Source organism: Orbicella franksi, chromosome 12 (genome assembly GCF_964199315.1).
Source record: "Orbicella franksi chromosome 12, jaOrbFran1.1, whole genome shotgun sequence".
In the NCBI taxonomy this organism is placed as follows: Eukaryota; Metazoa; Cnidaria; class Anthozoa; order Scleractinia; family Merulinidae; genus Orbicella; species Orbicella franksi.
In genome coordinates this window covers 2,265,005-2,288,795 of record NC_138156.1, presented here as the reverse complement: position 1 = coordinate 2,288,795, position 23,791 = coordinate 2,265,005, and the positions used below count along the sequence as shown (strand labels likewise).

General features: G+C 37.8%; 2 protein-coding genes across 4 annotated transcripts; one reads left to right on the top strand and one right to left on the bottom strand.

Annotated features, from left to right (window-relative positions):
* Positions 1-49: 49 nt before the first annotated feature.
* On the top strand, positions 50-15,290 carry LOC145463237 (apoptosis-inducing factor 3-like). 3 transcript variants are annotated; one of them, XM_081446973.1, is made up of 20 exons: positions 50-1,262; positions 2,859-2,931; positions 4,593-4,812; positions 5,405-5,449; positions 6,294-6,378; positions 6,471-6,521; positions 7,006-7,067; positions 8,165-8,251; positions 9,741-9,832; positions 10,217-10,296; positions 10,927-10,977; positions 11,375-11,490; positions 11,639-11,710; positions 11,907-11,970; positions 12,434-12,510; positions 12,691-12,805; positions 13,337-13,435; positions 14,066-14,141; positions 14,372-14,476; positions 14,946-15,290. In XM_081446973.1, the coding sequence occupies exons 2-20, from the start codon at positions 2,882-2,884 to the stop codon at positions 14,956-14,958; spliced, it is 1,560 nt and encodes a 519-aa protein (XP_081303099.1). In that variant the 5' UTR covers positions 50-1,262; positions 2,859-2,881; the 3' UTR covers positions 14,959-15,290. The 3 variants fall into 3 exon arrangements, with proteins under 3 accessions (XP_081303099.1, XP_081303098.1, XP_081303097.1); XM_081446972.1 differs by having other exon boundaries at positions 50-1,275; XM_081446971.1 differs by lacking the exon at positions 50-1,262 and adding an exon at positions 1,283-1,579.
* LOC145463239 (GPI-anchor transamidase component PIGS-like) lies at positions 15,070-23,791 on the bottom strand. Its single transcript, XM_081446975.1, has 17 exons — positions 23,755-23,791; positions 22,442-22,590; positions 22,000-22,096; positions 21,559-21,660; positions 21,247-21,399; positions 20,880-20,989; positions 20,511-20,550; positions 20,112-20,192; positions 19,943-20,001; positions 19,607-19,715; positions 18,965-19,054; positions 18,407-18,585; positions 17,985-18,041; positions 17,581-17,739; positions 16,823-16,895; positions 16,478-16,535; positions 15,070-16,000 (listed from the first exon to the last, which is right to left on the bottom strand). The coding sequence occupies exons 1-17, from the start codon at positions 23,780-23,782 to the stop codon at positions 15,868-15,870; spliced, it is 1,677 nt and encodes a 558-aa protein (XP_081303101.1). The 5' UTR covers positions 23,783-23,791; the 3' UTR covers positions 15,070-15,867.

Sequence of the window (23,791 nt, the reverse complement as noted above, 5' to 3'; positions counted from 1 at the left end):
CTCATTTAGGAAATTGAAGACGACTTAGCTTTTGCACAAGACTTCTGCAAGCTGCTTTCTGATTTTTACTGTTAATAGAATGTGGAAGTACATTACTCTTGTGTAATCTAAATGGTTACAGCTGTAGTTCTTTGATTATTCTTTTTCTTCTAAAACTGAGGATCCAAAACTTTAAGAATTGTCTAATTTTGAGCAATAAACACTGAGGTTCAATCTCTGAGTGCGGAATTTAAGAAATAGCTTGCACTGACAGTAAAGATCAGGTGATTTTCTGGGTCAGAGTTGCATGAGCACAAGAATCCAATGTGAGCATGAAAGCTGTATCTTATCTTATTAGATATTGAGGACATGCATCATTTTAGTCTTTGTAGCAGGTGTTCTGTCAAATTCTTATGATTGTTCTCTGTACTGTCCTCCTATACCTTGCACTGTGAAATTTGACTTCCCTCAATACTTGCTTTCTCGTTTGCGTTTGTTTCGGAGCGGGCACATTACAAAGGTGTTTACGGAGTTGTAGCGTTACACGAGCCAACCGCGAGCCCAAGTCAACCTCGAGTCAACAACGAGCCAAGCCAATTTTTTTTCTTTTTTTTTTTTCTTTTGTCCCCCCAAAAATACAGATTGTAGGAAGTAAAATATATGAATATAGATCGTCTTAGCAGTCAACAACAGGACATTTTAATAGCAGGATCGCTCGCGCCGTCTTGTAGTCTTACGCGACATATTATCTTATCCAAATAGTGAGTGACGTAAATCTAGTTAACTATCTGCTGACTCAGAGAAAAGTTAAACGATATTAAACATTCGTGCCACGCGAGTGAGTTGCCTCTTTCCTGAATTTCGTGCCCGACCTTAAAGTTCCGATAACTGTTGCAGGATTATGTTTGCAGAGCTGTGTTAGTGTTGCAAAGCTGCATTTATTTCATCAAGAAACCAACGACAATCGTGACAATAACCTTATAGAGCCGAAATGAACAAATGAAGAAAATCATCTATATTCATACATTTTATTTCCTACAATCTTTTTTTCGAGACAAAAGAAAAAATATTGGCTTGACTCGTGGTTGACTCGAGGTTGACTCGTGACTCGAGACTGACTTGGGCTCGCGGTTGGCTTGTGTAAAGCTACAACTCGTGTTTAATACGTGAAGCACTGATCTAATCAAGGGTTCCACCTCTGGCTTTGTCAATAAGGTTGACTGTATGAATACGTACCGAATAGGAGTGTTCCTCGCTTGTAGCTGATGACCTTCTAGGGAAAAGTTAAGTACTGAGGTATAATTATCCATGCCTAAAATCGACCTACGTCATTACTAACATGTCTAGCACCTGCAAATTCTATGCATGATGCGCGAAGCGAGAAATCTCTGGACACGATCGCAAGTGCGTGCAATTTTTATCGGTAGGCTGCTACGTAAACATCATTTGCACAAAAAATTATCATATCGGTTTTTTCCTGTTATGGGTGTCACGGTTTCCTCTCAGAGGCAAAAGAAGGTAGTTAAAAGGGTCCCTCCACCATCTTTTGCTAGTTTTTCTACCACTGGAACCCTAACTACTTCAGCTCATGTTGACGAAGGTGAGACCGAATAAAAAATTATGTTATCTAGGCTAACACGCTTACACAAAATAGGCTTAGTGCACTTTTGTCTTTAACGTGAGAATAATTTGCTTTTGCGATAGCGTATTTAACACCTGCAAAAATGGCATAAATACCTGTCAAAAGATGGAAGCCATTAGCTTTTATGTCAAACAACGTCTTTTGACAGGCGTTCGCCAAGATCGTTATGTATACGGCAATGTCATCCTGCTAGAAACTCATGACTCCATATCTAAGGATATTGATGTTACATCACGGTTTTTCGTTTATCAATAAAGAAAAAGAAAAAGATTTTCTCAACTAGGTCTGTATTAATAAAATTAATGACTAATTTAGAAGAAGTAAGCTTATTAATTTATTAAGAATAATACCATATTCAAAAAGAACTACCTTGCGTCAATCAGCAATTACGCCATGTAAATCTAAAATTATCCTTTTAATTTACATCTTTTCATGTTCTATTGTTAACCTTTGTCTTAATTAGCATTTTTGCCTACTATTATTCAACTTGCTTTGTAATCATTCATTCAACTGAAGATGACAGAAGTTCTGTCGAAACATGTCTTTTAAACTTAAAAAATTGGTCGTTTTCCTTAAAATAATACCTCTCAGATAAACTCAATTTATAAAATTTTAATGTATGCCAAAAGTAGTGTGAGTCAATATAGATTCAAGACAAGCAAATTCCCTAGTAGGTGATTGATAGGAACCAAAGGCAATAATTTCTTCTTTCCTCAGACTTAGCTTCTTGGCATAATTAAGGAAAAGAGGGCTCTGAGGACATTTGATTTGATAATTTGGCTTACAGTGTTACACACTGCACCATTATCACTTGAGAGGGTTCTTAAATAAATTTTGACATCTTTTCCACAATTTTTTGCTGGCTTCTATTCTGAACCAGTCAATAAAACGTGGCAACCATCAAGGGTAAAGAGGTTAAATTTTCAAATCACCAATCACTCCTTTGGGAATTTCAAAAATCTCGTCCAACGAACATTGAAACTGGGGGCAAGTTATCACAGTTTGATAATTTGGCCATTTGAAACAGAATCACACAGATATAAAAAAACTAATTGATCAAAAATTTTCCATGGTGACAATGGTAAGCTTCCTAGCACTGCTTACCTGGACTTAACTGATTCAATACCAGTTTCATCCCCTAAAATATCCACTAGATGATCTGTAAATAAAACCATTTGATTAGAGTACCTACAGACCTTAATAGAATTTAACTAAGGGAATAACTTATTTTTCTCAGGAATATCTGCAGAGAGTACCAGCATGATTGAGGTTGATGTGGGCCAGTATGATGACTGTCTGGAAGATGGAACGTAAGGAATTTTCTTCATCATGAACATTTAATATCTAATTTAATTTGTTTCTGCAGTGAAATTAAGAGACTTACATATGCTCAGATTATTTCATATGTTATTTTGATTAATGTTTTTTAATCGTGCCAGAGTGTTCCTAAAGTCCTTGGAATAGTGATGAAAGTAAATTTTCTCATGCAGTGGAACTTTGATATAATGAAGGGCCAAGGGACTGACAAAATGTGTTTGCTGTAACGAGGTTTCGCTATATCAGGGTTCTTTTCCATGTATTTTACTATTGTTGTGGCAAAGAATATTGTTCATTATACCAAGGACTTAGTTATATACAGGTTTGTTAAATCAAGGTTCTACTGTATCATAATAATATTATGCTGGTCAGAAATTTAAAAAAATTGGTCACAGTATGTTTCTATCCAATACTTCATCGTCACACTGAATCTCAGGGTTTTTTGGTTTGATGAATTCATTTGGGAAAGTTAAAATCAGGCTGTTGGAGTAATCTGTCGCTTTGGAGTGTATGATGTGACAATGAAAGTTATATCATATAATTTACTACATATTAAATAAAAATAATATTATTTATAAGTATATGAAATTAAATTGAGCTGCTTCATATCCATGTACCCCTTCCTTGGAGGGTTCTATTGGTTATAAGAACACCCAATCCCTTGGGAAATTCCAGCTTTGGTTTATACATTCTGTTAATTTATTTTGCCTTTTTGAGACCCTCCCCCCCTCCCTGGAATTTCTGATAACCCTCCTTAGGTCGGTTTGAATATTCTCTGGAAACCATGCATTACTTCAAATACATATGAATGTTCATGGTGGTTTCAAATTCATCACACTCAGATATTTCCACTTTCGGTACCTGGTTGTTTTGACTATTTTTAACAGTCTATCATTATGGAAGTCTGTGAACAGTACATGCCACATGATCTCGCTTAACCCAGGACTTACTTGTAATTTAAGGTGGTTAATTTAAAGTACTTCAACCAATTTTTAGTTTGCCAGGTGATATCTCCATATTGTATACAAAAAGCAAAAAGCCATACAGTCAAACCTCCCATAAGCGACCACTGAAAATGTCAAACATAGGTGGTCGCTTACAGGAGGTGGTCACTTATGGGAGCTTAGACCATATTGGGTCAAAATTTTGCTTCATTAGCATATGGTAACTGCAGAGGGATATCATTTCTAATTTTCTGTAATTATGTATAACAAATTTAAGGTCTTTTTCAAGACAGATAGAGTACAGTGTATGTGCATTTTCTCCTAACTTTTTAAATGTTTCATTCATGTGAAAAGTCAATTTCGAGAAAAAATCCGGTACTTCCCATTGAGAAGTTTCCGTCTCTTGTACTACCCAGGAATGCAATAATGTTACAACACGTTATTATCAATTTTCTCTCTATTATCTGTCAAGTGGTCGTTTATGGGAGGTTAAAAACAAAAGACCATTTCAAACTTTTTGCTCCAAAAGTGGTCGCAGTCGCTTACAAGAGGTTCCAAATAGAGTGATCTGACTTAGAAACTTTTTGGTTATTTGGAAAACTGGTCGTTGACCTGAGAGGTGGTGGCAACTGGAGGTTACACTGTACTCAAAAAGTGCTTTCTCTGTTATTAATTAAATTAAATTTTGCATTTAATTTTTTTATGCAAAGGATGAAAACGATTGATATTGGAGAAGGTAAAGCACTGCTGGTGCGTGAAAATGGAGAGTACTTTGCTGTTGGTCACAAGTGCACTCACTATGGAGCGCCACTGTCTACTGGTCATCTCTGCAATGGACGAGTTCGCTGTCCCTGGCATGGAGCATGCTTTAATATCAAGACTGGAGATATTGAAGACTTTCCAGGACTAGACAGTATACCCAGATTTGAGGTCTGTAAATATAAATTAATTGAAATTGAAAAAATCATTTAATAATTCATAAAGGAAATACAAAAGAAATGAATGTTTAATGAGTGTCTTTAAATTTGATAAAAGACACGGCTAAATTTTGCAGCTGATTTTCTCCAGAAAAATAATAGTAAACCCAAGGATTATTCTTGAGCAGATCTACCACAAACGTTTTTGAAGCTGTTCAAAAAACTCGCAACATGTGTTTTATTGGGTTTAAAACACTCGGCTACGCCTCATGTCTTAAATCCGATAAAACGCTGCTTTTTTTTTTAAATGTTTATCTCACATTTGGTACTTACTTTAAAGAAACATTGTGGCACCTCACCACTTAAAAGTGTATTACCATAAAGAACCCACACTCCCTTTCCCAGCTTGTTATTTACCTTTAAAGACCACATACTTGATCTGGAGTTTAATTTAAAAACCTTAGGTGCCACTTTCATTTATCCATCACATGAGCCATATGTGATGAGATTTGAGTCTAGCTTTATAATGTATAGGCTCTGTTTTGTGACGTCACTTAGACTGCTGAATAAATTATCTGATTTAAATCTTTCAATTTTTTTTCCAGGTGGTCATCAAGAATGATAATGTGATTGTGAGAGCATATCCAGAGGTAAAATGTTCACAATGTTAAATGGAACAAAATTTTTGCGTTCACATAGTGTAACACAATCCAAATCCAGTCTGTCTCAAGAATTTTTGGGACGAATTTGTTTGCCGATTTGCCCCCCTCCCCCCGACATTTATGAGTGCATGCATGCAGTCACATATTCGCTGTATAGATTTGAAGAATGCAGGTATGATTTCTGCAAAGCTGCATGTATTTTGACCCGCTATCCTTCAACAACAAGTAACTAAAGCCTGCGTCATGAGGAAAGAATGTTTTGTGGCTCGGCGACAGTAAATGGCCATTAGTTGTGGTAAGAAAACAAATCTTCCGTGTTCTAGGGACTACTGACTCATTATTGAATAATGTTAACATACCTACTAGCTGTTAATTAAGATGATTTCCTCAGAACTTTCGAGCAACAATGGCAACAATTAAGTTACCAAAAAACCCTCATGGCATGGTAATATTTTGCATACAGTTAAGAAGAACTTAATATCGAGACTTAAGCTCTCAAGCTGACCCCGCAAGAGGAAATTAGATGTAAAGTTTGATCCTTATTTCAATAAAAACAGATGTTTCGCGTTAGTTAAAAACACAATAACACATGCTTTAAACATTCTTATGAGGTTTGACATTAACTTTCTTGAGATGCTTGAGAATTTAATTGCGGGGTCTCTTGGAGAAATGAACTTAAGTGAGTGGTTTGAAATAGTATTCCCAAAGTTACAGTGCTATGAGTAAATTTTACTAAATAATTTTTACACTCATTGCTCGAACTTTGAGCGGAATCTGTCTTAAAATATGATATTATTAATAACAATTATACTTTCAATTTACTTTGCTGTAGCAATTAACATCCCATAAAAGAGTGAAGAAGATGGTCAAAGCAGACACAAATTATGACAAGAGAGTCTTTGTAATCATTGGTGGAGGTGAGAATTGGTTGGGAGTGTTTGATGAATACAAATGGTTGTTAATTTAAATATTAAAATTAACAGGTAACTTTTAAATATTAACTCTGCAGGTGGGTCAGCCATGAAAGCAGCGGAAACACTGAGGGAGGAGGGATTTAAAGGTAAGAAAAAAAGTAAATAAATAACAACCATTGTACAAGTAAGTTACAGTGAGAGCCAGGCTAATCCTCTGGTAAGTGTAGGAGAAAAAGACATGATCACCTGAGGTTAAGGAGGCCGCAGGTACAGAGGGTGGAGGTTAGCAGTGGGAAGTCTACAGTAGACAGGAATTAAAAGAGAGGATGGGAAGAGGAATGGCTGAGTTCAGATGGGAAGCAGGAGAAGTGCAAGAAAATGTTGCAACATTGTGTGATATTTTGGATCAGTAGACAGTTCTCACTGGCAATAAATTTTCAAACTGTTCTCTCATCATTGTCTAGACAATGATGAAGCCCAAGTTCTCTGCAGTACTCAGCAAGGTGCAACCAAGTTGACTACAGCACTCTGTCTGCATCAGAGGAAGTGAAATCATCATAAGTTAGTTAATCACCATGAATATGGGCCTGTTAAGAACTTTTTCACAGATTTTTGATGCACCTTTTGCAGGGCGTGTTATCATGGTCTCAAAAGAAGAGCATGTGCCCTACGATCGTCCAATTCTGAGTAAGGTTAGTGTAGAGTTCTGCATTTTGCAAAGAGATCTGACTAATTTTCTGGTTATAGCAGTGTTTTAAACAGAAAGACTTTATTGTAAAATAGTTTTCCATCTTTTGTTGACTCCTGGGTTTATTTGTTATTAATTTACAAACACAATATAAAAAGGAAAAAAACTAAACAAAATAAAAAGAGGAAGATAGTAAGGTTACAGAACAATACTAACTTACAGTACAATATGACAGATAAGACTACTTACATCATTTAGTTTACATAGCTAAAACAATACAGTTTGTAAATGTTCAGTTTTTTTCTCCCTTTTAAGTTTCAAACAAAAAGCAGCTCTACTAATGCTACACTCGCTACGTATGTACAGTATGGTAATATGACTTCCCAAAAGAAAAATGAACACTGTGTACACATGTACATCATTTACATAGTTAACGAAACAAAGAAAACCTGTCATCAATGCATGTTAAATAATATGTTGAAAGGTTTTTTGGAGAGCAGTAATAGACTTGTTTTTAAGTGCTATTTCTTTCATTATATTTCATTTTTTTTTCTTTTCCCCGTCTCCTGGGTTTTACAGATTGCATGCCAATGAAAGGTTTCACCAATGATATAAACAGAAAGAGAACTTTCTCCTTCTTGTTAATTTGGTTCCATAAAAATAAATCAGCTCACATTGTCAGTGACCAGACAATATCAAGTGGTTTGATCAAACCATACTCATTGTGTTAAGAGCAATTTTTTGCTTCACTATATATTGAAAGTATAAATTTGCATTAATTTTGCTTTGGTGTTGCATTACCATGCTAAGTGATTGGCTTAAAAAAATTGCATCTATTCACTTTGTCATCTAATCAAAAGTTAAAACTAAGCCAGTCGTGATTTGCTAGCCCACATTTTCCTGTGCTTTGCACCCGCTAGATATATTGGCATCGAGTTTTGATTACTTTCACAGGGTTGTCTGAGTGTGTCGCTTGTGATTGGCCAGAGTGATTATTTTGATTTTGGTTTTACTAAACTCAGTTGAAAACCACTCTTAACTGTAGGGAGTATGCTCCTACTCTACGTGGGATTGATGATAGTTTTCCTTTGTTTATTATAGAAATTGGCTGCAACTGCTGATTCAATAAAGCTGCGTTCTTTGGAATATTTCCAGGAGTATGATATTGAGTTTATCAGTCAAGCTGAGGTGAGTTAGCGTGGCCATAGATTTCAATTCAGTTGGGAAAAGACACCCTTGAATTGACTGACAAACATTCCCTCATGTTATAGCCAGACCTTCTCCTGGATCCCATTATGATAGCATGAAGCTAAGCAACTACCAGTATTGCTAACTGCTGCTGGCCGGGATGATAGTCTTACACAGGCTACCCCGGCCTTGCACCTTCCATCATCAGGTTGCCCATACCTATGCAGTGAGAGACAAAGTGACCTGATGGATAGCTCACTGGACTCTGTATCGAGGAGTCGTGGTTCTTAGCACTGGCCTGGGTTATATTGTTGTGTTATTGGGCAAGATACTTAATTCTGACCATGACCTCTCTTTCCACCCTGGATAAATCGACACTGTTGAATTAAATGCTGGGGTTAACTGTGCAATATAACAGTGTCCCATATTCTTAGTGACCTCATGGTGCAGAAACCAGGATGAGCTACAGCAGTATGGGCCACTTCAGGCCCAGTGAAGACTTTAGTGAACAAATCTTGTAGCTCCCGCATACTGCATTATTATCTTTTTCTCAGTTCATGAGCGGGCGGAATTCAACAAATCCTGCAATCTGATTGGTTACTGGAGCAGGTAGAATTTTCTCATCCGCACCGCCACAGCGGGCGGAATCTGTCGAGTTGATCTATTTTCGGGAACGAATTAGCGGTAATTGTCAATCTTTCGCCCTCTTCACACTTCTGTAGATGATTTATCAATGCAGGTTTATCTCTATTCACCTCTAAATGCCAAGGAAAGTCACTGTAAGTGGGTTCAATTGAGTTTTTTGAAGTTGTGTTGTGTCTCTCCATCTGTACAATTTTAAGTAAAAAATGAGTCAATTTCAGTCAAGTTTACCTCTCTGATCATTGCTGTAATTGAGAGAATTTCTGTGGAGTACACTTAATGAATTTCTTCGCTATCTGCTACGCAATTTGCAGTAGAAAAGTCTGACTTTGAGTGATTTGCAATGACTGACAAAAATATTGTTTTTGTAGTACAACTTCAAACTTTGCACAAAATTTCACACCGGAAAAACACTTTGGGAGAACTGAACTGGTGAACTAAATGCAACTAACATAAAAAAAGTAGTTTGAAATAAATCTGTTCTCTGATACATCTTTCTTTGTCTAGTATCTGAGTTACTTGCTCATTTGCTCATTAGATTTTTTACAAATGGTTTGTAGATGGCATGTAAACCGATTCAATGACAAAGTTGCATAAACAAACCCAAATGAAAATGCTGCCCTCAGCCAGCGGCCTGGGACAGCATTTTCAAGACCTCGGTCACAGTTTTTCACTATGCAGACCTCCCAGCTGGCCAATAACATATATTTATCCACCTATAGCTGCCCCCATTTTCTGAACACCTAGGTTATGTGTAGATAGAATTCTTGTTCCTGCAGCTTCGTTGCAACGCTCAGTTGAAAAATCATTTTGTATTTAGTAAAAGATGTTCTTTTGTACAATATAGGCTACAGCATTGGATAACAACAAGAAAACTGTCACTTTGAGTGATGGCAGAGTTTTGAACTATGACAATGTTTTGATTGCTACTGGAGGAAAGTGAGTGATTTCTGCTTGCAGTATGATCCCAATATATAGCATGCACTCATTCATCCATAAGGACTCTCTTACCATCTCCTCAAACATCTGTCAACTACTGCCTTAGTTTCCCTTTTCCTCTTTTCCTGTTGTTTTTCTGTTGGTCTTTCTCTAGCTGTCTGTTTTTGTGACTGCCAGTCTGTCATTCTGTGGTGTATGTCTGCATTATCCATCTGTCTAACCAGTTCCTCACCATGAGTGAGTTGTCTGTCTTTCTGTCAATAATTTCTGTGTGAGTCTACTTGTCTACAAATCGAATTTTCATTCTGTCCATCAAACTGTCTATGTTACCGGTAATTCTTTATATAAGTAAAATAATTGAATATTTTCTGGTTTCATTTTCAGACCAAGAAAGCTAAATCTCCCTGGGAGTGATCTGGAGAACATTTTCCTATTGAGAAGCCCAGATGATGCCAACAACATTAGTATGTGTATTATCTACATATATATATTCACATTCACATTCACATTCACAACCAAACCAAAGTGAACATTAACCTTTCTCAGGCGTAACTGAAGTCACCCGTACCACCAGACCTTATCTTCGTTTCCATAACATGAATTGACTTGGAACTTGACTACTCTACCTGAAGGAGCCTTGGAGTTTGGCTCACTCCAGGTTTCTTCATGTTACATCAGTTTGCCTCATGCATACTCTTAGCTGGAGAAAATAAAGAGGAAAGTGCCTTGACTAAGAATGCAACACAGTTAGCACCCTTGGCTAGTGGTATAGCACTTGAACCATGGACTTGATCATTCAAAAGACTGAGTTATTAAGAAAGAGAAAGGGTTTGTGCAAACAAGAAATTAAAACTCCTAAGTTTGTGTTGATCAAACTTGAAGCATTGGCCTCTCATCATACAACTCTTATAACAAGTAAGAGTCACATAGCATTGTGTGACGATTTTTCTGTTTTTTTTTTTTTTTTCTCTAAGTAAAAGCAGTCTCGTGGTTATAAATATAAGTATTGGCCATCTGGCTGACCAGTGCATTACAAATTTGAATTAAGAAAGCCATTTTAAATATATATATATATTTATTTATGTTCTCTGCAGTTTCATTGGTCGCTGAAAAGAATGTGGTGATCATAGGAACTTCATTTATCGGTAATTAATTAACACTGTACTGATCAATTTATTGTCCATACTTACAGTACTGTAAGAACGCTTTGAGTGCAAAATGACGTTCACTCGTGGCTTTATCTCAGTTTGAACAATTTCGTTATACTTGATATAATCTCTCATCATTTTTTTGTTGTTATCTCCATTCTCATCACTTGTCTACACTACATTTAGTACACTACTAAGACAGCTGAAGGGGGTGGGCAGGGGGGGGGGGTGTGAGGGGGAGGGGGCAAAACCTAAAATCATCCAGTCTAGGTGCATGATTGTTTTCAAGCTCTATCTCACTGTGATTAACTCTGACTAGTAAGCAAATAGCTTTAAGTTACTTCTTTATGGACCATTTGAAATGCAGTTTGTTTATTTTTGGCTGGTCTCTTAGGTATGGAACTGGCCTCTAACTTTTCTGATAAAGCATCTTCTGTAACATGTGTCGGAAGAAGCAGTATTCCTTTTACGAATGTGCTTGGAGAGAAAATTGGCTCCATGCTGAAAAAGGTAATGTACACTGTCTTAGCAACATTAAAATCCGAGATTCGCTGTTAAAGTATAAGACTGAGCAAATTTCATAAGCAAGTGACTGGAACCTTTCACCGACGGATTTCTGTAGAATTACGTGTCAGAACTTTTTTTGCTTTTTGTTTAGATTCATGAAAGTAAAGGAGTCAAATTCATAACCGACGCTGGTGTGACTGGGTTCAAAGGAGAAAATGGAAAAGTAAGATTTTCTTTGCATACAAAGCATTTTGTAACCTTAATTTCGTCCAAGAAGAGTGCACCTGACTAGCACTTGAATAAGTGCTAAAAGAGAGCTGGTTATTCATTGTTTTGACGTTTTTGTCTCAATTGTGGAAGTTCGGTGTTAACAAGTTCATAAGGGTTCTTTTAAAACTCATTACGTTTTGTCTTTGTAGTTAACTGCGGTGTGTTTTGACAATGGAACCGAAGTTCCCGCTGATATTTGTGTCCAAGGAGTAGGTGAGGCTTGGTAGAAAACCGCTCGGGGGTGGGGGGACTCACATAAAAAAAGCACGGGGGTGCTCATCGTACCCCTTAGGGTGTTCATCCTAAAAAGGTACACAGCCGGAGCTTTTGCAGTACCCTTTAGGGTATTGACCGAAAAAGAAATTTGACAGGAGATAATCTTTTGCTTTAGAATTGGTACCTCTTAAGGGTGAAAAAATTTTCAAGCCACGCCCACAAAGCAGGATCTTGGTACCTCTTAGGGATTCTTTCCAAAATTTCAGACGAGCACCCCCGTTTTTTTATATGGGAGTCCCCCCGGGCAAAACCGACGCTCACGCTGTATGGGTCTGTCCTCGAGTAAAACGTATGTAAACGCACACGCATGTTGTATGCTGGATTTTTATCGAGTTGCTGTAAATACGAAAGAGTCCGCGACTAATTAAAAGTGTATCCCGCTTATCTTCATCTTTCTTAGGGGTAATACCATCCACTGATTTCTTAAAAGCTAGTGGCGTGCCGCTATCCAGCCGTGGAGATGTGATTGTCGACAAGGTAGGAGCCCGAATTTTGCGATGACAGGTTTACTTGAGGGTGCTTTTATCAAGCTCCTGTTGACACGAGCAAAAAAGACCGGACTTAAGATCTGTAGGCTTATCATGTGCACTTGCGCTTGGCGGTGAGTCACACGCACGCGAGTCATTGAGCGAAACATTTCTTTGCTTCATCCTGTAGTACATGAAGGCGTGTGAAGGAGTGTTCGCTTCTGGAGATATCGCTCACTTTCCTCTGAAGATGTTGAACTGGGACAGGGTATCTATTGGTCACTGGCAGATCTCACACAAGCATGGTAAGTTTCCCTCGTAGATATCCTTTGCCTCGGCTAAAGAGGGGAAAGATCCCGCGGCTTGATTCGAAAACCAGTACTGCTAGTTATCAGTATGGACCAGTTCAAATAGCCAAACACACTTCAGTATATGTATTTGTACTAGAGAACGTTATCCGATTGGGACTTGGACTAACCGTGGTGCGTTGTACAAGAAGAAAGTTACGAACTGACGCATTAAAGAACGGCGGTGTAGGCAAGGTGCCCTTAGTTACATGCCCGCCTTGTTTGACTTATTGACTCTCAGGCTGTAAAGAAACAAGCGAGATCGGATCGAAACAACGAGAAGAGTAAGGTATCCCCACTCTCACCCTCTAAGTATTTTTTTGCCTGGCGTTGACCACTCGTTCCTCACGATCTGAGAACAGAAATAATGGGAATTAATTCAACCCGGTAGCTTGACCTACTTGTGTTGTTTTTGTCTCCAAATACTGCATAAACTTGTTTCTTCCATATACGATAACCATTGAAATGTGTTCCAATTTTAATTTGCAGGGTTGACAGCTGCGCGTAACATGCTTGGAAGAAACGAAGAGATTAATACAATACCGTTCTTTTGGACCTCACAGTATGGCAAGAGCATCAGATATTGTGGTAAGCTTACATTCTTTATCTCGTCTGGTTCCTGTTTCCTTCCGAAGTGTACTTTGGATGGGATTCTTCTTTTAAAGTTTGACGAAAGGCACTAATGTTGCTGGGTATAGCTGTGATGACACCGTACTTAAGTAGCAGCGTACTGATCGAACCACGTAAATCAGACTGGAAATTACACCCCTGAAAAGCTCAGCACGGTCCTCAGCATTTGTTCCAGCGTGAAACCAAGTTCCGTTAGAAAGCTGGTAACGTTTTGCTCGAGAAATTGTCAGTATTGTGCCTTCTTCAGTCGAGTCCCCTTTGCAGACTTTCTCAATGTTTCATCATCCAGAAATCGGACATTGAAGGCGCGCGCTATGTTTAGCTTGATGCAACGAGGGTTGTGATAGCAAGTTTCGGAAAAGTCGTTGTCCTGATATCAGTTGGGATCAAATACTCAAATCAGGTCTTCCAAATTCACTCCGAATGCTTGTAGCAGGATGCGTCAACATAAAGCGACCTGGTTCAATTTCCGTTGTAAAATTTTCCCCGGGAGGTTGGCCATACAATCAGTTGAGCACATTTTAAATGCTTCATGTATACTGCAGTTTGATCATATTCATCTCATTAGGTCTTGAAACTTGCTTTTAGGTCACGCCCATTCATTTGATGACGTGATCATCGATGGAAACGTAGATCAACAGAAATTCACGGCTTACTTTGTCAAGTGAGTGTTCAGCTTTTCTCTCTTACGGTTTTGCCTTCTGAAAATGAACACGAGATATTCTTAGTTTTCTATGTCCTTTAGAAACTTAAAAACACACAGTTTTGTCAGAACCTATCACAACGGTGGACAAAATCAGCGCCAGTGAGAAATCTTCGGCAATCAGGTGTCCTTTCAAGAAATCATAATGAATTTTCTTTTCACGACATCTTTTGTTACACTTTATTTTCCAGAGGTGACAAAGTTCTAGCTGTAGCGTCCATGGGGCCTGGGAACGCCGTCGCCAAAGCAGCCAATGAAATGTTTGAAGGAAAGATGCGCTCTGCATCCGAGATTAGGTAAGTTAACCTGAGTATACAAATTACGAAACGGGGCCCAAGCGCATTCGATAAAAAGTCATCGGAAACCTCAAGAACATTCTGTGGTTACCATAGAAACGTCCTTCTCGGAGGGGGCATTAGTTTGCGAGGTTTAAGTTCCGCGGAAAGGTTCTTAGAGGTATGTAGAGATTTAGAAGAAGTTTTCATGATTGTCTATTCTTTCCGAAGCTGAATTTTCGCGAATCGTAGTAACTCGCAAAGGTAACAAAACTAAAACCCCTTTGGGAACTAAAAAGTATAGGAAACCTTCACGGTCTGCATCTCAGTCTGGCTATTTAGTTCAATTTCTCAAACGGCTTTCTCTAACGAGAAAGATCTTAAACGAGTTGTAAAGTACCGGTATGTCACAATTCAGCCGCTTCGGGGACTGCACTGATTTTACTTAAAAAAGCTATCAATCTAAACGTTTATTCTTTCTTACTTGTAGGGCCAGTCTTTGAAGGAACTGGAAACATCAGGCGAGATCACAGAAGAAGGCTGGACATACAATGATGGAGCCCATTATAATGTGATAATCGAAAGCTTAGCTTTTCCAGATATCTGGGACTTTTAAAAAGTATCCCGTCCGAGTAATTTGTTTCAAAATCACATGCATACATCATAGAAATGTTTCACTTACAAATACAATGTCAATATCTACACCTTAACGCACATTTAATTTGCTGTTGTAAACTTTTATCTGGTTAGAAACTTGATGTACAAACCGCTTCAACTGTATGTATTTACTGAACAGAAATAGTAGTTTGGGAATATTAAATAATCAGCTAACTTTTCCAAATGTATGACTACTTTCTGGACCAAAACCTGTCGTCCTCTTGCAACACGCTTTTGATATCTGCTGAAAGGCAACTCCCGATTCCATTCTCATTTCTGACACACAATTACTTCACCGGTGGAAGCGGTTATTGGCAATCGAGCGACCACAACAAGAGAATACCAGAAAGACCACAAATTTCTTGACGATTAAATTCTGTGATTAACATTTCCCTAGGGTTTGATGTTTTCACATTCCTGCTCTTTCACCTCCTTAGGTCTTTCATATATTGTCTTTCTTGGAATGTTTTCTTACTGCTTAACGACACGGACAGGTGCACGTTCGTACGGCATGTGGTCGAGTTACGCATAATAGAACATTTAATCATTTCTTGAATTCACATGATCTCTTTCTGTCCACTTCCAAAGCGCGTCAATCGCATGAAACAAAATTGTTCGAAAAGCACTCTGTCTGTCCACTTCCAAAGCGCGTCAATCGCATGAAACAAAATTATTCGAAAAGCAGCAACCGTTTTTTCGCGACCGGCGTAAACTCCCTGCCCTACGTAAAGATGAACATACTCGCGGAGCTTGTGTCAATCTTGTTTATCTTTTTGCTCGTCCTTTTCGTCTGTGTTGTCTTTTCCTCTGTACCACCTTATTGCCTGCCTTAAAGATAACAGCACTGGCAAGCTGATGGGAAGAAACAGTGGAATGTAGATGGCGTACCTGGAAATAAGAGCAAACGAATTTATACTCAGCCCGTTTTTGTCTCTGCCTGCAGGTTGGGTGACGGCCAATATCACTGTGAGTAGATGAATTCTTGCTTCTTTTAATAACCATAAAGAATTCCCCTGGATTCTAAACAACTGTAGCCTCCTATAGTCAGTCCATATACCCTCTATTTGTCTTGAGTTCGTTGAGATCACAAGCAAAAGTATTAACCGCAGGGAATTTGAAAAAGCCCGAACGTAAGGGGGTCCCATTAGAGGGGGAAAAATTTTTGCGTCCGCTTCACGACCGCTCTCACGCTCCGCGCTTCATCTCGCGCGCTTGAATAAAAGTAACTCGTTGCAAAAAAGTCTGTGGACCGACTAGCCAGCTATGAAGACGCTTGTCACGCACTCCTTCCCAACGTTCGGGAGGTATGCGTGACGAGCCAAAGAAACAATGTTTACACCACACAGTTGACAACATCGTCCTTACTTTTGGTCGTCTGGAAAGTACAAAAGCTCTAGTATTGATGGGTCAAAAAATGCCTCCTCTGAAATAAACAAGAAAACATGATGATCAACAGAGCAATGGAACCTAACTCCAGGAAATGAAAGACCCAGTCATTGGTGTAATCTTTTATGAAAGTCGTCCTACCATAGGATGCAGCACCCTTGTAGCGCGCTTCATTCTATCTATTTTATAACTGGTTTTTGATCTATTTAGCTTGCGTCGCAGACACACAGACACAAATTAGACCGACATGGTATCTAATCAGTGGAACCAAAAGAGAAACAACAACAACAACAACCACAGGTCGTAGCAGAGGAGATATCTAACCTGATGATCTGATGGCTTTCTTAGCTGTGAGTACTGCCGCAGTTAAGTTTCCATCTTGAAGAGCTGTTGTGGACTACGACAAAAGCACAACTTAGTTACCTCCGTGTTATAATCACAGACATTGCTGCATATGAATAGGTAACGAACCAAAATAAATGTTATCAGAGTTACTTCATTAACACTTTGGTAAAAGCCAGGCAACAAAAATCGATAGGAATTAGGGAGAGCATGGGAACGCCTGTTGGCGGCAAAATCCTTAGAAAACCACAACGCAAACGAGAACTCGTTAAGCAAAAGGTTTAATGAGCAATACAATGGCTGTGTACGTACGTTATAATACAATACATGGTACATTTATTTGCTGTCTCCTGTAAAACAACAACGTGAAATGACCAAATTCTTCTTTGTGTGGAGAACGTGAACCACGACAAATAAATTTTAAAATTTATATTTCGAAATTTACGCTGTTTCATATTCAGTTTCGAGATTGCGAGATTCGAAGGTAAATTATAAATTCATTTTTTAATCGACGTTGTTCTCGGCGTCGTCGTCGTAGTTACTTAAACTCCCTGTTGACGGCCTATAATACAACAAGCGATACCACGTACGTGGGGAGTTGGGGCGAGTCAGATAGGCGAAAAGGGACTGGTCAATACACATTGTTCCATTGTACCTCGTTCCAATTTAGCAATTGCTCCACAACGTAATATACCACATGTAGACCCGGGGAGGCGGTCACAAATAAATCGTTCTCTAACCTGATGAATTGCTTCAAGAGCTTGTTCCACTTGCTCTTGTATATGATCATTAATCACCATGTTGCTGATCTTTCCCAGTAGCTGAGCGAGTGAAGTCAGCGTGATGGTGGAAGTTGCCAAATACTCCATTGTTTTCAATCTCATCAGTGACTCTTGTTCCTGCAGAGTTAATTGGAGAGGTAACAATTTATTCTATGATCACTCATCTAAATCTGAAGGACTCTTTCTGCTTTTGCGCACATGACAGTGTTCTGTTTCCCGTTGTGGCAACTAGACACTGGGGAGAAGAAACGCAAAAAGGTCCAAAACCGGTATTTTGGCAGTTATGTTACAAAATTCAAGAATCCGGACTGCTATCTTTGCATTTAGAGACAAGTGAACTTTAAGAAACAAATCAAAGTTACCCATTTTGTCACTCCAACATCGCCAGCCAGCCTCATTTCGATACCATCAAGAGGTTTCTGGAAAGAATAAAGAACTGGGATAAAACGAGCCATAAATTGACATTAAAGAATCCTTAGGGCTTTAGCATCGGATTAAGAACAAGCTCTAACTGAACGTGTAAGGACAGCGTTTAATTCCGAAAACAAATTACGCCAAAATGACCCGTCGTGTTCTACGTTCTCCAACATAACGCAGACTGATTTGCACAAAGACGGCAAAAATTGTACTAAGGTGAATAACACACATGCGGAGCCATTACACTACTTTAATTTGTTTGGCGATGGTCTTGTTGCCGTTATCATTGTCGTTACCGTAAGATCCCCATACGGCTATAATCGCGTGTAGTACTCGTACTGTTATGTAACATTACTTGCATACTTACCACAGGTTTCCAGCCCAATAACAGCTTGAGTTGTGACAGGAATATATTCATAACAGGCTTCATATCCACAGCTATCTGCTGTGGTTTGGTGTTGTTCTCTATTGCTGTTCTCTCTACATTGTAGATCATGATTCCGCCCCACTGAGGACTCAAAAATGCATTGCTACTGCTCCGTTCGCCTGCAGGATAAATTTTAAAATGTCTTATCAGTGCCAGGGGTTTCTTAAACGACAGAAATGTCAAAAGACTTCTCAGTGGACTGCGTGTCCTGTGCATGGCCCACAGGTCGCCAATATCTCAGTCTCTGTTCTCTGTAGGTGTTGAAATCAATAAGGTTTTAAGCAGGATATCTTCCCCATTTACACAACAGAAGCATTTGATATCAACTTGATATCAACCTAAACAGTACCACTGTATATTTTTAAACATTTCCTTTATCACAAGTACAGAAAATTTTGTTAACTTACTTATTTAAAACGTTAAATGAAACCTCTATTGGCATTTATTCTTTTTATGAGTACTACAAGACGGGCTATGTATTAAAATGCTAGGTCTTACCATCTTTATTTTTCATGTAAAGAGGGGTGTGCCTCTGGGAAGGGACATAAACAACAAAATTCAAACTTGGATACAAGGAAATATGAGAACCTGAAAGAAACATTATACACTCAGTTATAAAACTGTGAAATGTTCTGCTTTATTTGTTTCAAACACCCAGCAAACAGCTCAGTAGACTAACAACAGTTTCTACTCGTTTTCCTAAACTTACAGCTTTGCCGATTGCAGTCTCACTCCACTCAGTGTCTGATATAAGTCTAGCCAGGTACCAGCAAAGTGTGTTTGTAATCCACTAGAAAGTGTCCAGTCAGCCAACCTTACACTCCAGTTCACAGCTATAGATACTAGACATGAGTCCATCATGGGTTACCCCCACCCCCACCCCCACCTCCCCCTCGTTCCCAGTATCTTGTCTTGCACCAAACAACATACCTCACAAGCAGTTGGTTTCTCCTACACCAAACAAGAGCAGCATAGCATTCAGTGTAGGAGAAACCAACTTCTCACAGGGTACAGGCAACAGTATTCACCAAATACCCATTTGAAAACATTGATCACTGCAAGCTCAGGAGGACTGTGAGTGCCCTTCCTAAGATAATGGCAATGACCATGATCATAATTATATAAATTTAATTCACATACCAAGTTTGGCTTCAATGGGATTAATCATATGAGGCAAGTCATCATAAGGAAGATAGAAAGTGTTTCCATCCTTGCGAGGATTGAGTTTGATACTACTGTAATGAAGAACCTGTATAGATTAGAAGCAACAATACAGCACCTTTCAATAAAATTAAATTTGATTTCTTTTTAACTGAATAGCAGCATTGTGGGTCCCACTGTTCAAACTCCTTAACCCTTGATAGTCAGTAAACTAAAGGCCTCTAAGTTTTGCCACTTGTGAATGTAACTTGAAAAGAAATAGAAGCATGCTGATTTATTGTACCCATAAGGTTTCCTGTTTATCAATTGCTTCACCTGAGAATCCACGGTGATATCCAAATGAGGAACCTTCAGCAAAAAGGGATCCAGGTATTCTAGGTAAGCATGTTAAAAATTTCAATTAAAAAATAATTCAACTTATAAATGAATCCACATTCAGATATGCAATAAAGTAAGTAAGCAGGGGTGTAAGCATTTGACTCACTTTGTACAGCAGACTCGATATCCCACTCAGCCAGCACCAAGTCTGGATCAGAGTTCAGGAGTGTAAAGGAAACCTGAAAACCTTAAAAAAATATACATTACTTTAATTAATACATATTTCTTGAGTGTTGAGGAAGTTATGAATAATAGACAAGTGTGTTAGTTAGCAGCTTAACTAGCTTCGTGACAATTTGTTAGTATGGAGGTAAAGAACTTAATATATATAAAATTATTGTGTATTTCTAGTAAATAAAATGAAAAAAATTCAGACAAATCTGCAGGCTCAGTGTGCTAGTCTTGCTTAGTACTTCTAAAACACACTGACACTTATTATTCTACCTTACAAACCAAATCAAAATCTTGTTTACATTCAATCATGGTAACTTTAAATGACTCAAACCTGTTATTGACTTTTGGGCTCTCATACTTTCCTCAGTGTCCTAGCAATGCACAGAATTTTGTCAAATTACATTTTACACATAGAATCTCTGAATAAAATTCAAAAACAAAAGTCTTCAATAACAATTTCAAAGGTTTCAATTGAGTTGAGCTTGGACCAAAAAAGACATTTAAAGGAAGTTTATTATTTTAAGGACTATTATGTTAATCTCAAACCAAACACTTTGAAGCAGTTAGAAAGTAAAGACTCAGAAACACTTTAATAGTTCACACAAATTGCATAACCATCAGTGGCTAGAATGAACATACATTTTGCTTGATAAAACCTCATCACTCTAATAAAAATTGTTTTATTAGTTACTTCACACACCTTTGCAAATTCTCTTTTTGAAGCCAAGGTAAATGCTTTGTTGACTTCTTCTTCACTGACAAAAATGCTCTGAATAACCTCAGTGATTGCTGATGCCAGCTTTGCTGGATCTACAAACACAAAATTATTCCAATTACATCCAGACATTTTAAAGTTGCATTACCCAATTTACACATTGAAACCATCCAAATATCAAAATCAATTTTTTAGAACACAAACTTATTTCAGGAGGTTGTACGATTATAAGTTTCACTAGTGTTTAGTATAATTTATGTATTTGAGTACGAATTTATTAATTTAAAACTTGCATTTATTTATTATGACAAAAGACACTTAAAGCTGTTAGTGTGATTTAAACATTTCCTACCTTTGTTGTTGTGTAAGATACAATGAAAATATTTTCCAACATATGCATCAATGGCATTTGACTCTAGACTTTCATAAGGAAGTACAAAAAACGAATATTGATGTCTTTCTTCATTTGCCACATTGTCCTGTTGTTGAAAATAATCATCTAACTCTGTTGATGAAAAACATTGCCTCATTAAAATTAAAAACAGATGAGACTGTATGTAAAAAATAATCTCATATATATTTTTTGGAAGCAAACCAATCATAGTACAACATTTTCTAACAGCAGCAATGAGATGAGGTGAAACTAATAGTTTGTTTGCCTCACCTTGCAAAGTTTGTCCTTTGAGTTCCTTGAACACAGCTGCAGAATCTGTGCTGTCTTTCCTTTCAACTGTCAGCTTATAAGCAGCTGATACGACAGAATAATCTAAACATTTGACAAGTGTATTTCATTGTTATGGTGTAAAAGTGTACTTGATAAATACAATGAAAGGATATACCTGATGTCTGATATAGGTTTTACATTTGTGTTTATTCTATCAGGCTAAGTAAACTTTCCATAATAATTAGGTATCATATTTAAGTATAACATTGTAAAGTTATGGTTAATAATTAATAACAATATCAGGAATCAGGCCATAAAGAAGAGAGAGAGCACAGAAAATATTGCAACATTATGATGGTTAATTAATCACAAATATTTTAATAACATTAGCTACTAAAAAGTTACACTAAAACAGAGAACACATTAGATGTTGTAACTTACCCCTTTCTTTACTGAGTTTTTTTTCAATTTCATCTTTTAAAGCAACAGGATCTTGAAGCCCAAGAAGCACCACTTTGAAGTTTGTTACAAACCTCAACTATATGAGAAATCAAAAATCACAGCCATCTCAGCCACTGAAACGATTCTTGCAACATTATTGTTACTATTAATCCATGCAACATATATAGTATCACAGTCAGTACACAATAACCTATAAATTTATTAGGGTTTCTTAATACCAAAATTAAAATGTGCCAAAATGTTACTAGCTTGGTTTGCCAGCTGGGGACATGTTCTATCTTAACTAAAGTTCTCATTTTTCCACCACCTTGTTTTGCTTCTCACTCAATAATCTGAGGGAGACAAGCAAGTGCTCAAAACGTAATCAAAACTCTACTCCACTAGAACATACTATTATTCAAATGAGCTATTTGAGTAATACCTTGAGTTGGTTCAGCTGCTCTATCTCAGCATAAGGAAGGGATGCTCTGTAAACTTTTGTTGTGTTCCACCAAAGAGGAATACCAATGCAAATAAAAATAACTCCCACACTAAGTGAAACCAGTGCTTGAGTCCTCTTCTCTGAGAGAGCTGTAAATTACATGTATTAATAAAATTACATTGAAAATGTTAAAAACAATAGCCTGGACATGATGGGTGTAATTGCAGAACACAGAATGCAGACTGCAGAATGCTGCTGTCTTCACCAATTGAGTGGTCAGGAGCAGTATCAGGTTAATTTTAATGGACAGGGTTCTTTCATCATTATAATTAAAATTTTACATATAATTTTCTATAACTTATCCCTGACTTGTACCTGACTTTTTCAGTTACAAAATGGATAAAAAAAAATAACCCTGCATCTTCAGTCACACCTCTGTAAACAGACACCCTTGCATTGCAATTGTCACCATGGGAGAACTATTTGCTTGCACTGTATGTGAAGGGTAAAAATGTTGAGTTTAAAATTAAGTAAATTGGACCATGACGCAGGAGGGGGGGCTCTGAGGCACTGCAACACTACAAAAAAAATTAGGAATACCGCATCATCGTAACAAAAGTTGATGAAACAACACCGTTACCACAACACATATTTTAACCCCCATGATTTCACTGTGGAAACACTTGACATAATACTTTTATACCTTAACAGTTTTCCACAAAATAAACACATTACAACGCTTGTCTTTGCCACTGGGTTGATACTGCTGATGCCTGCAAATCTTTTCTTGTACTTAACAGTATGTTTCTTTTGTATGAAGTCCATGAACTGACGACTGAGAAGTTGACGAGAACAAAGCTAATGCTGTCAAGTGATAAAAAACCTTTCCAAGAAGTCGTGCATCCTGACAGTTACAAGTACTGTCACAGAAATAAACTTCGCAGTTCACTTTCTTTGATCCCCACCCCCCAACCCCACACCCACACTCCACTTGTTGCTTGACACAACTATTATAGGTCCATTTACCCATTTGGCACTAGTTAAGTTTCAACCCTATTTCACAACTAATTTGTCCTTAATCCAGTATCTACTTTGCCCAAGCATAGAGAATTTTACAAATCAAGTAGTTCTAAAGTTGAGTCTACGCTTTTGATCTAAGGAGGTAGGTCAGCAATATAGTGTTTGGACTATGTCAAAATAAACATCCATTTTTTTTCCTTCCGCAACGTCTGACATTTTAATTAATTAAATACTTCTCAAGTCATCTGACAGAAATATAGTGCACAAAACAAATACTCAATTTTCTCCCTCACCTTTCGGATCATCCTCCGTGTTCGCCATCTTGATTCT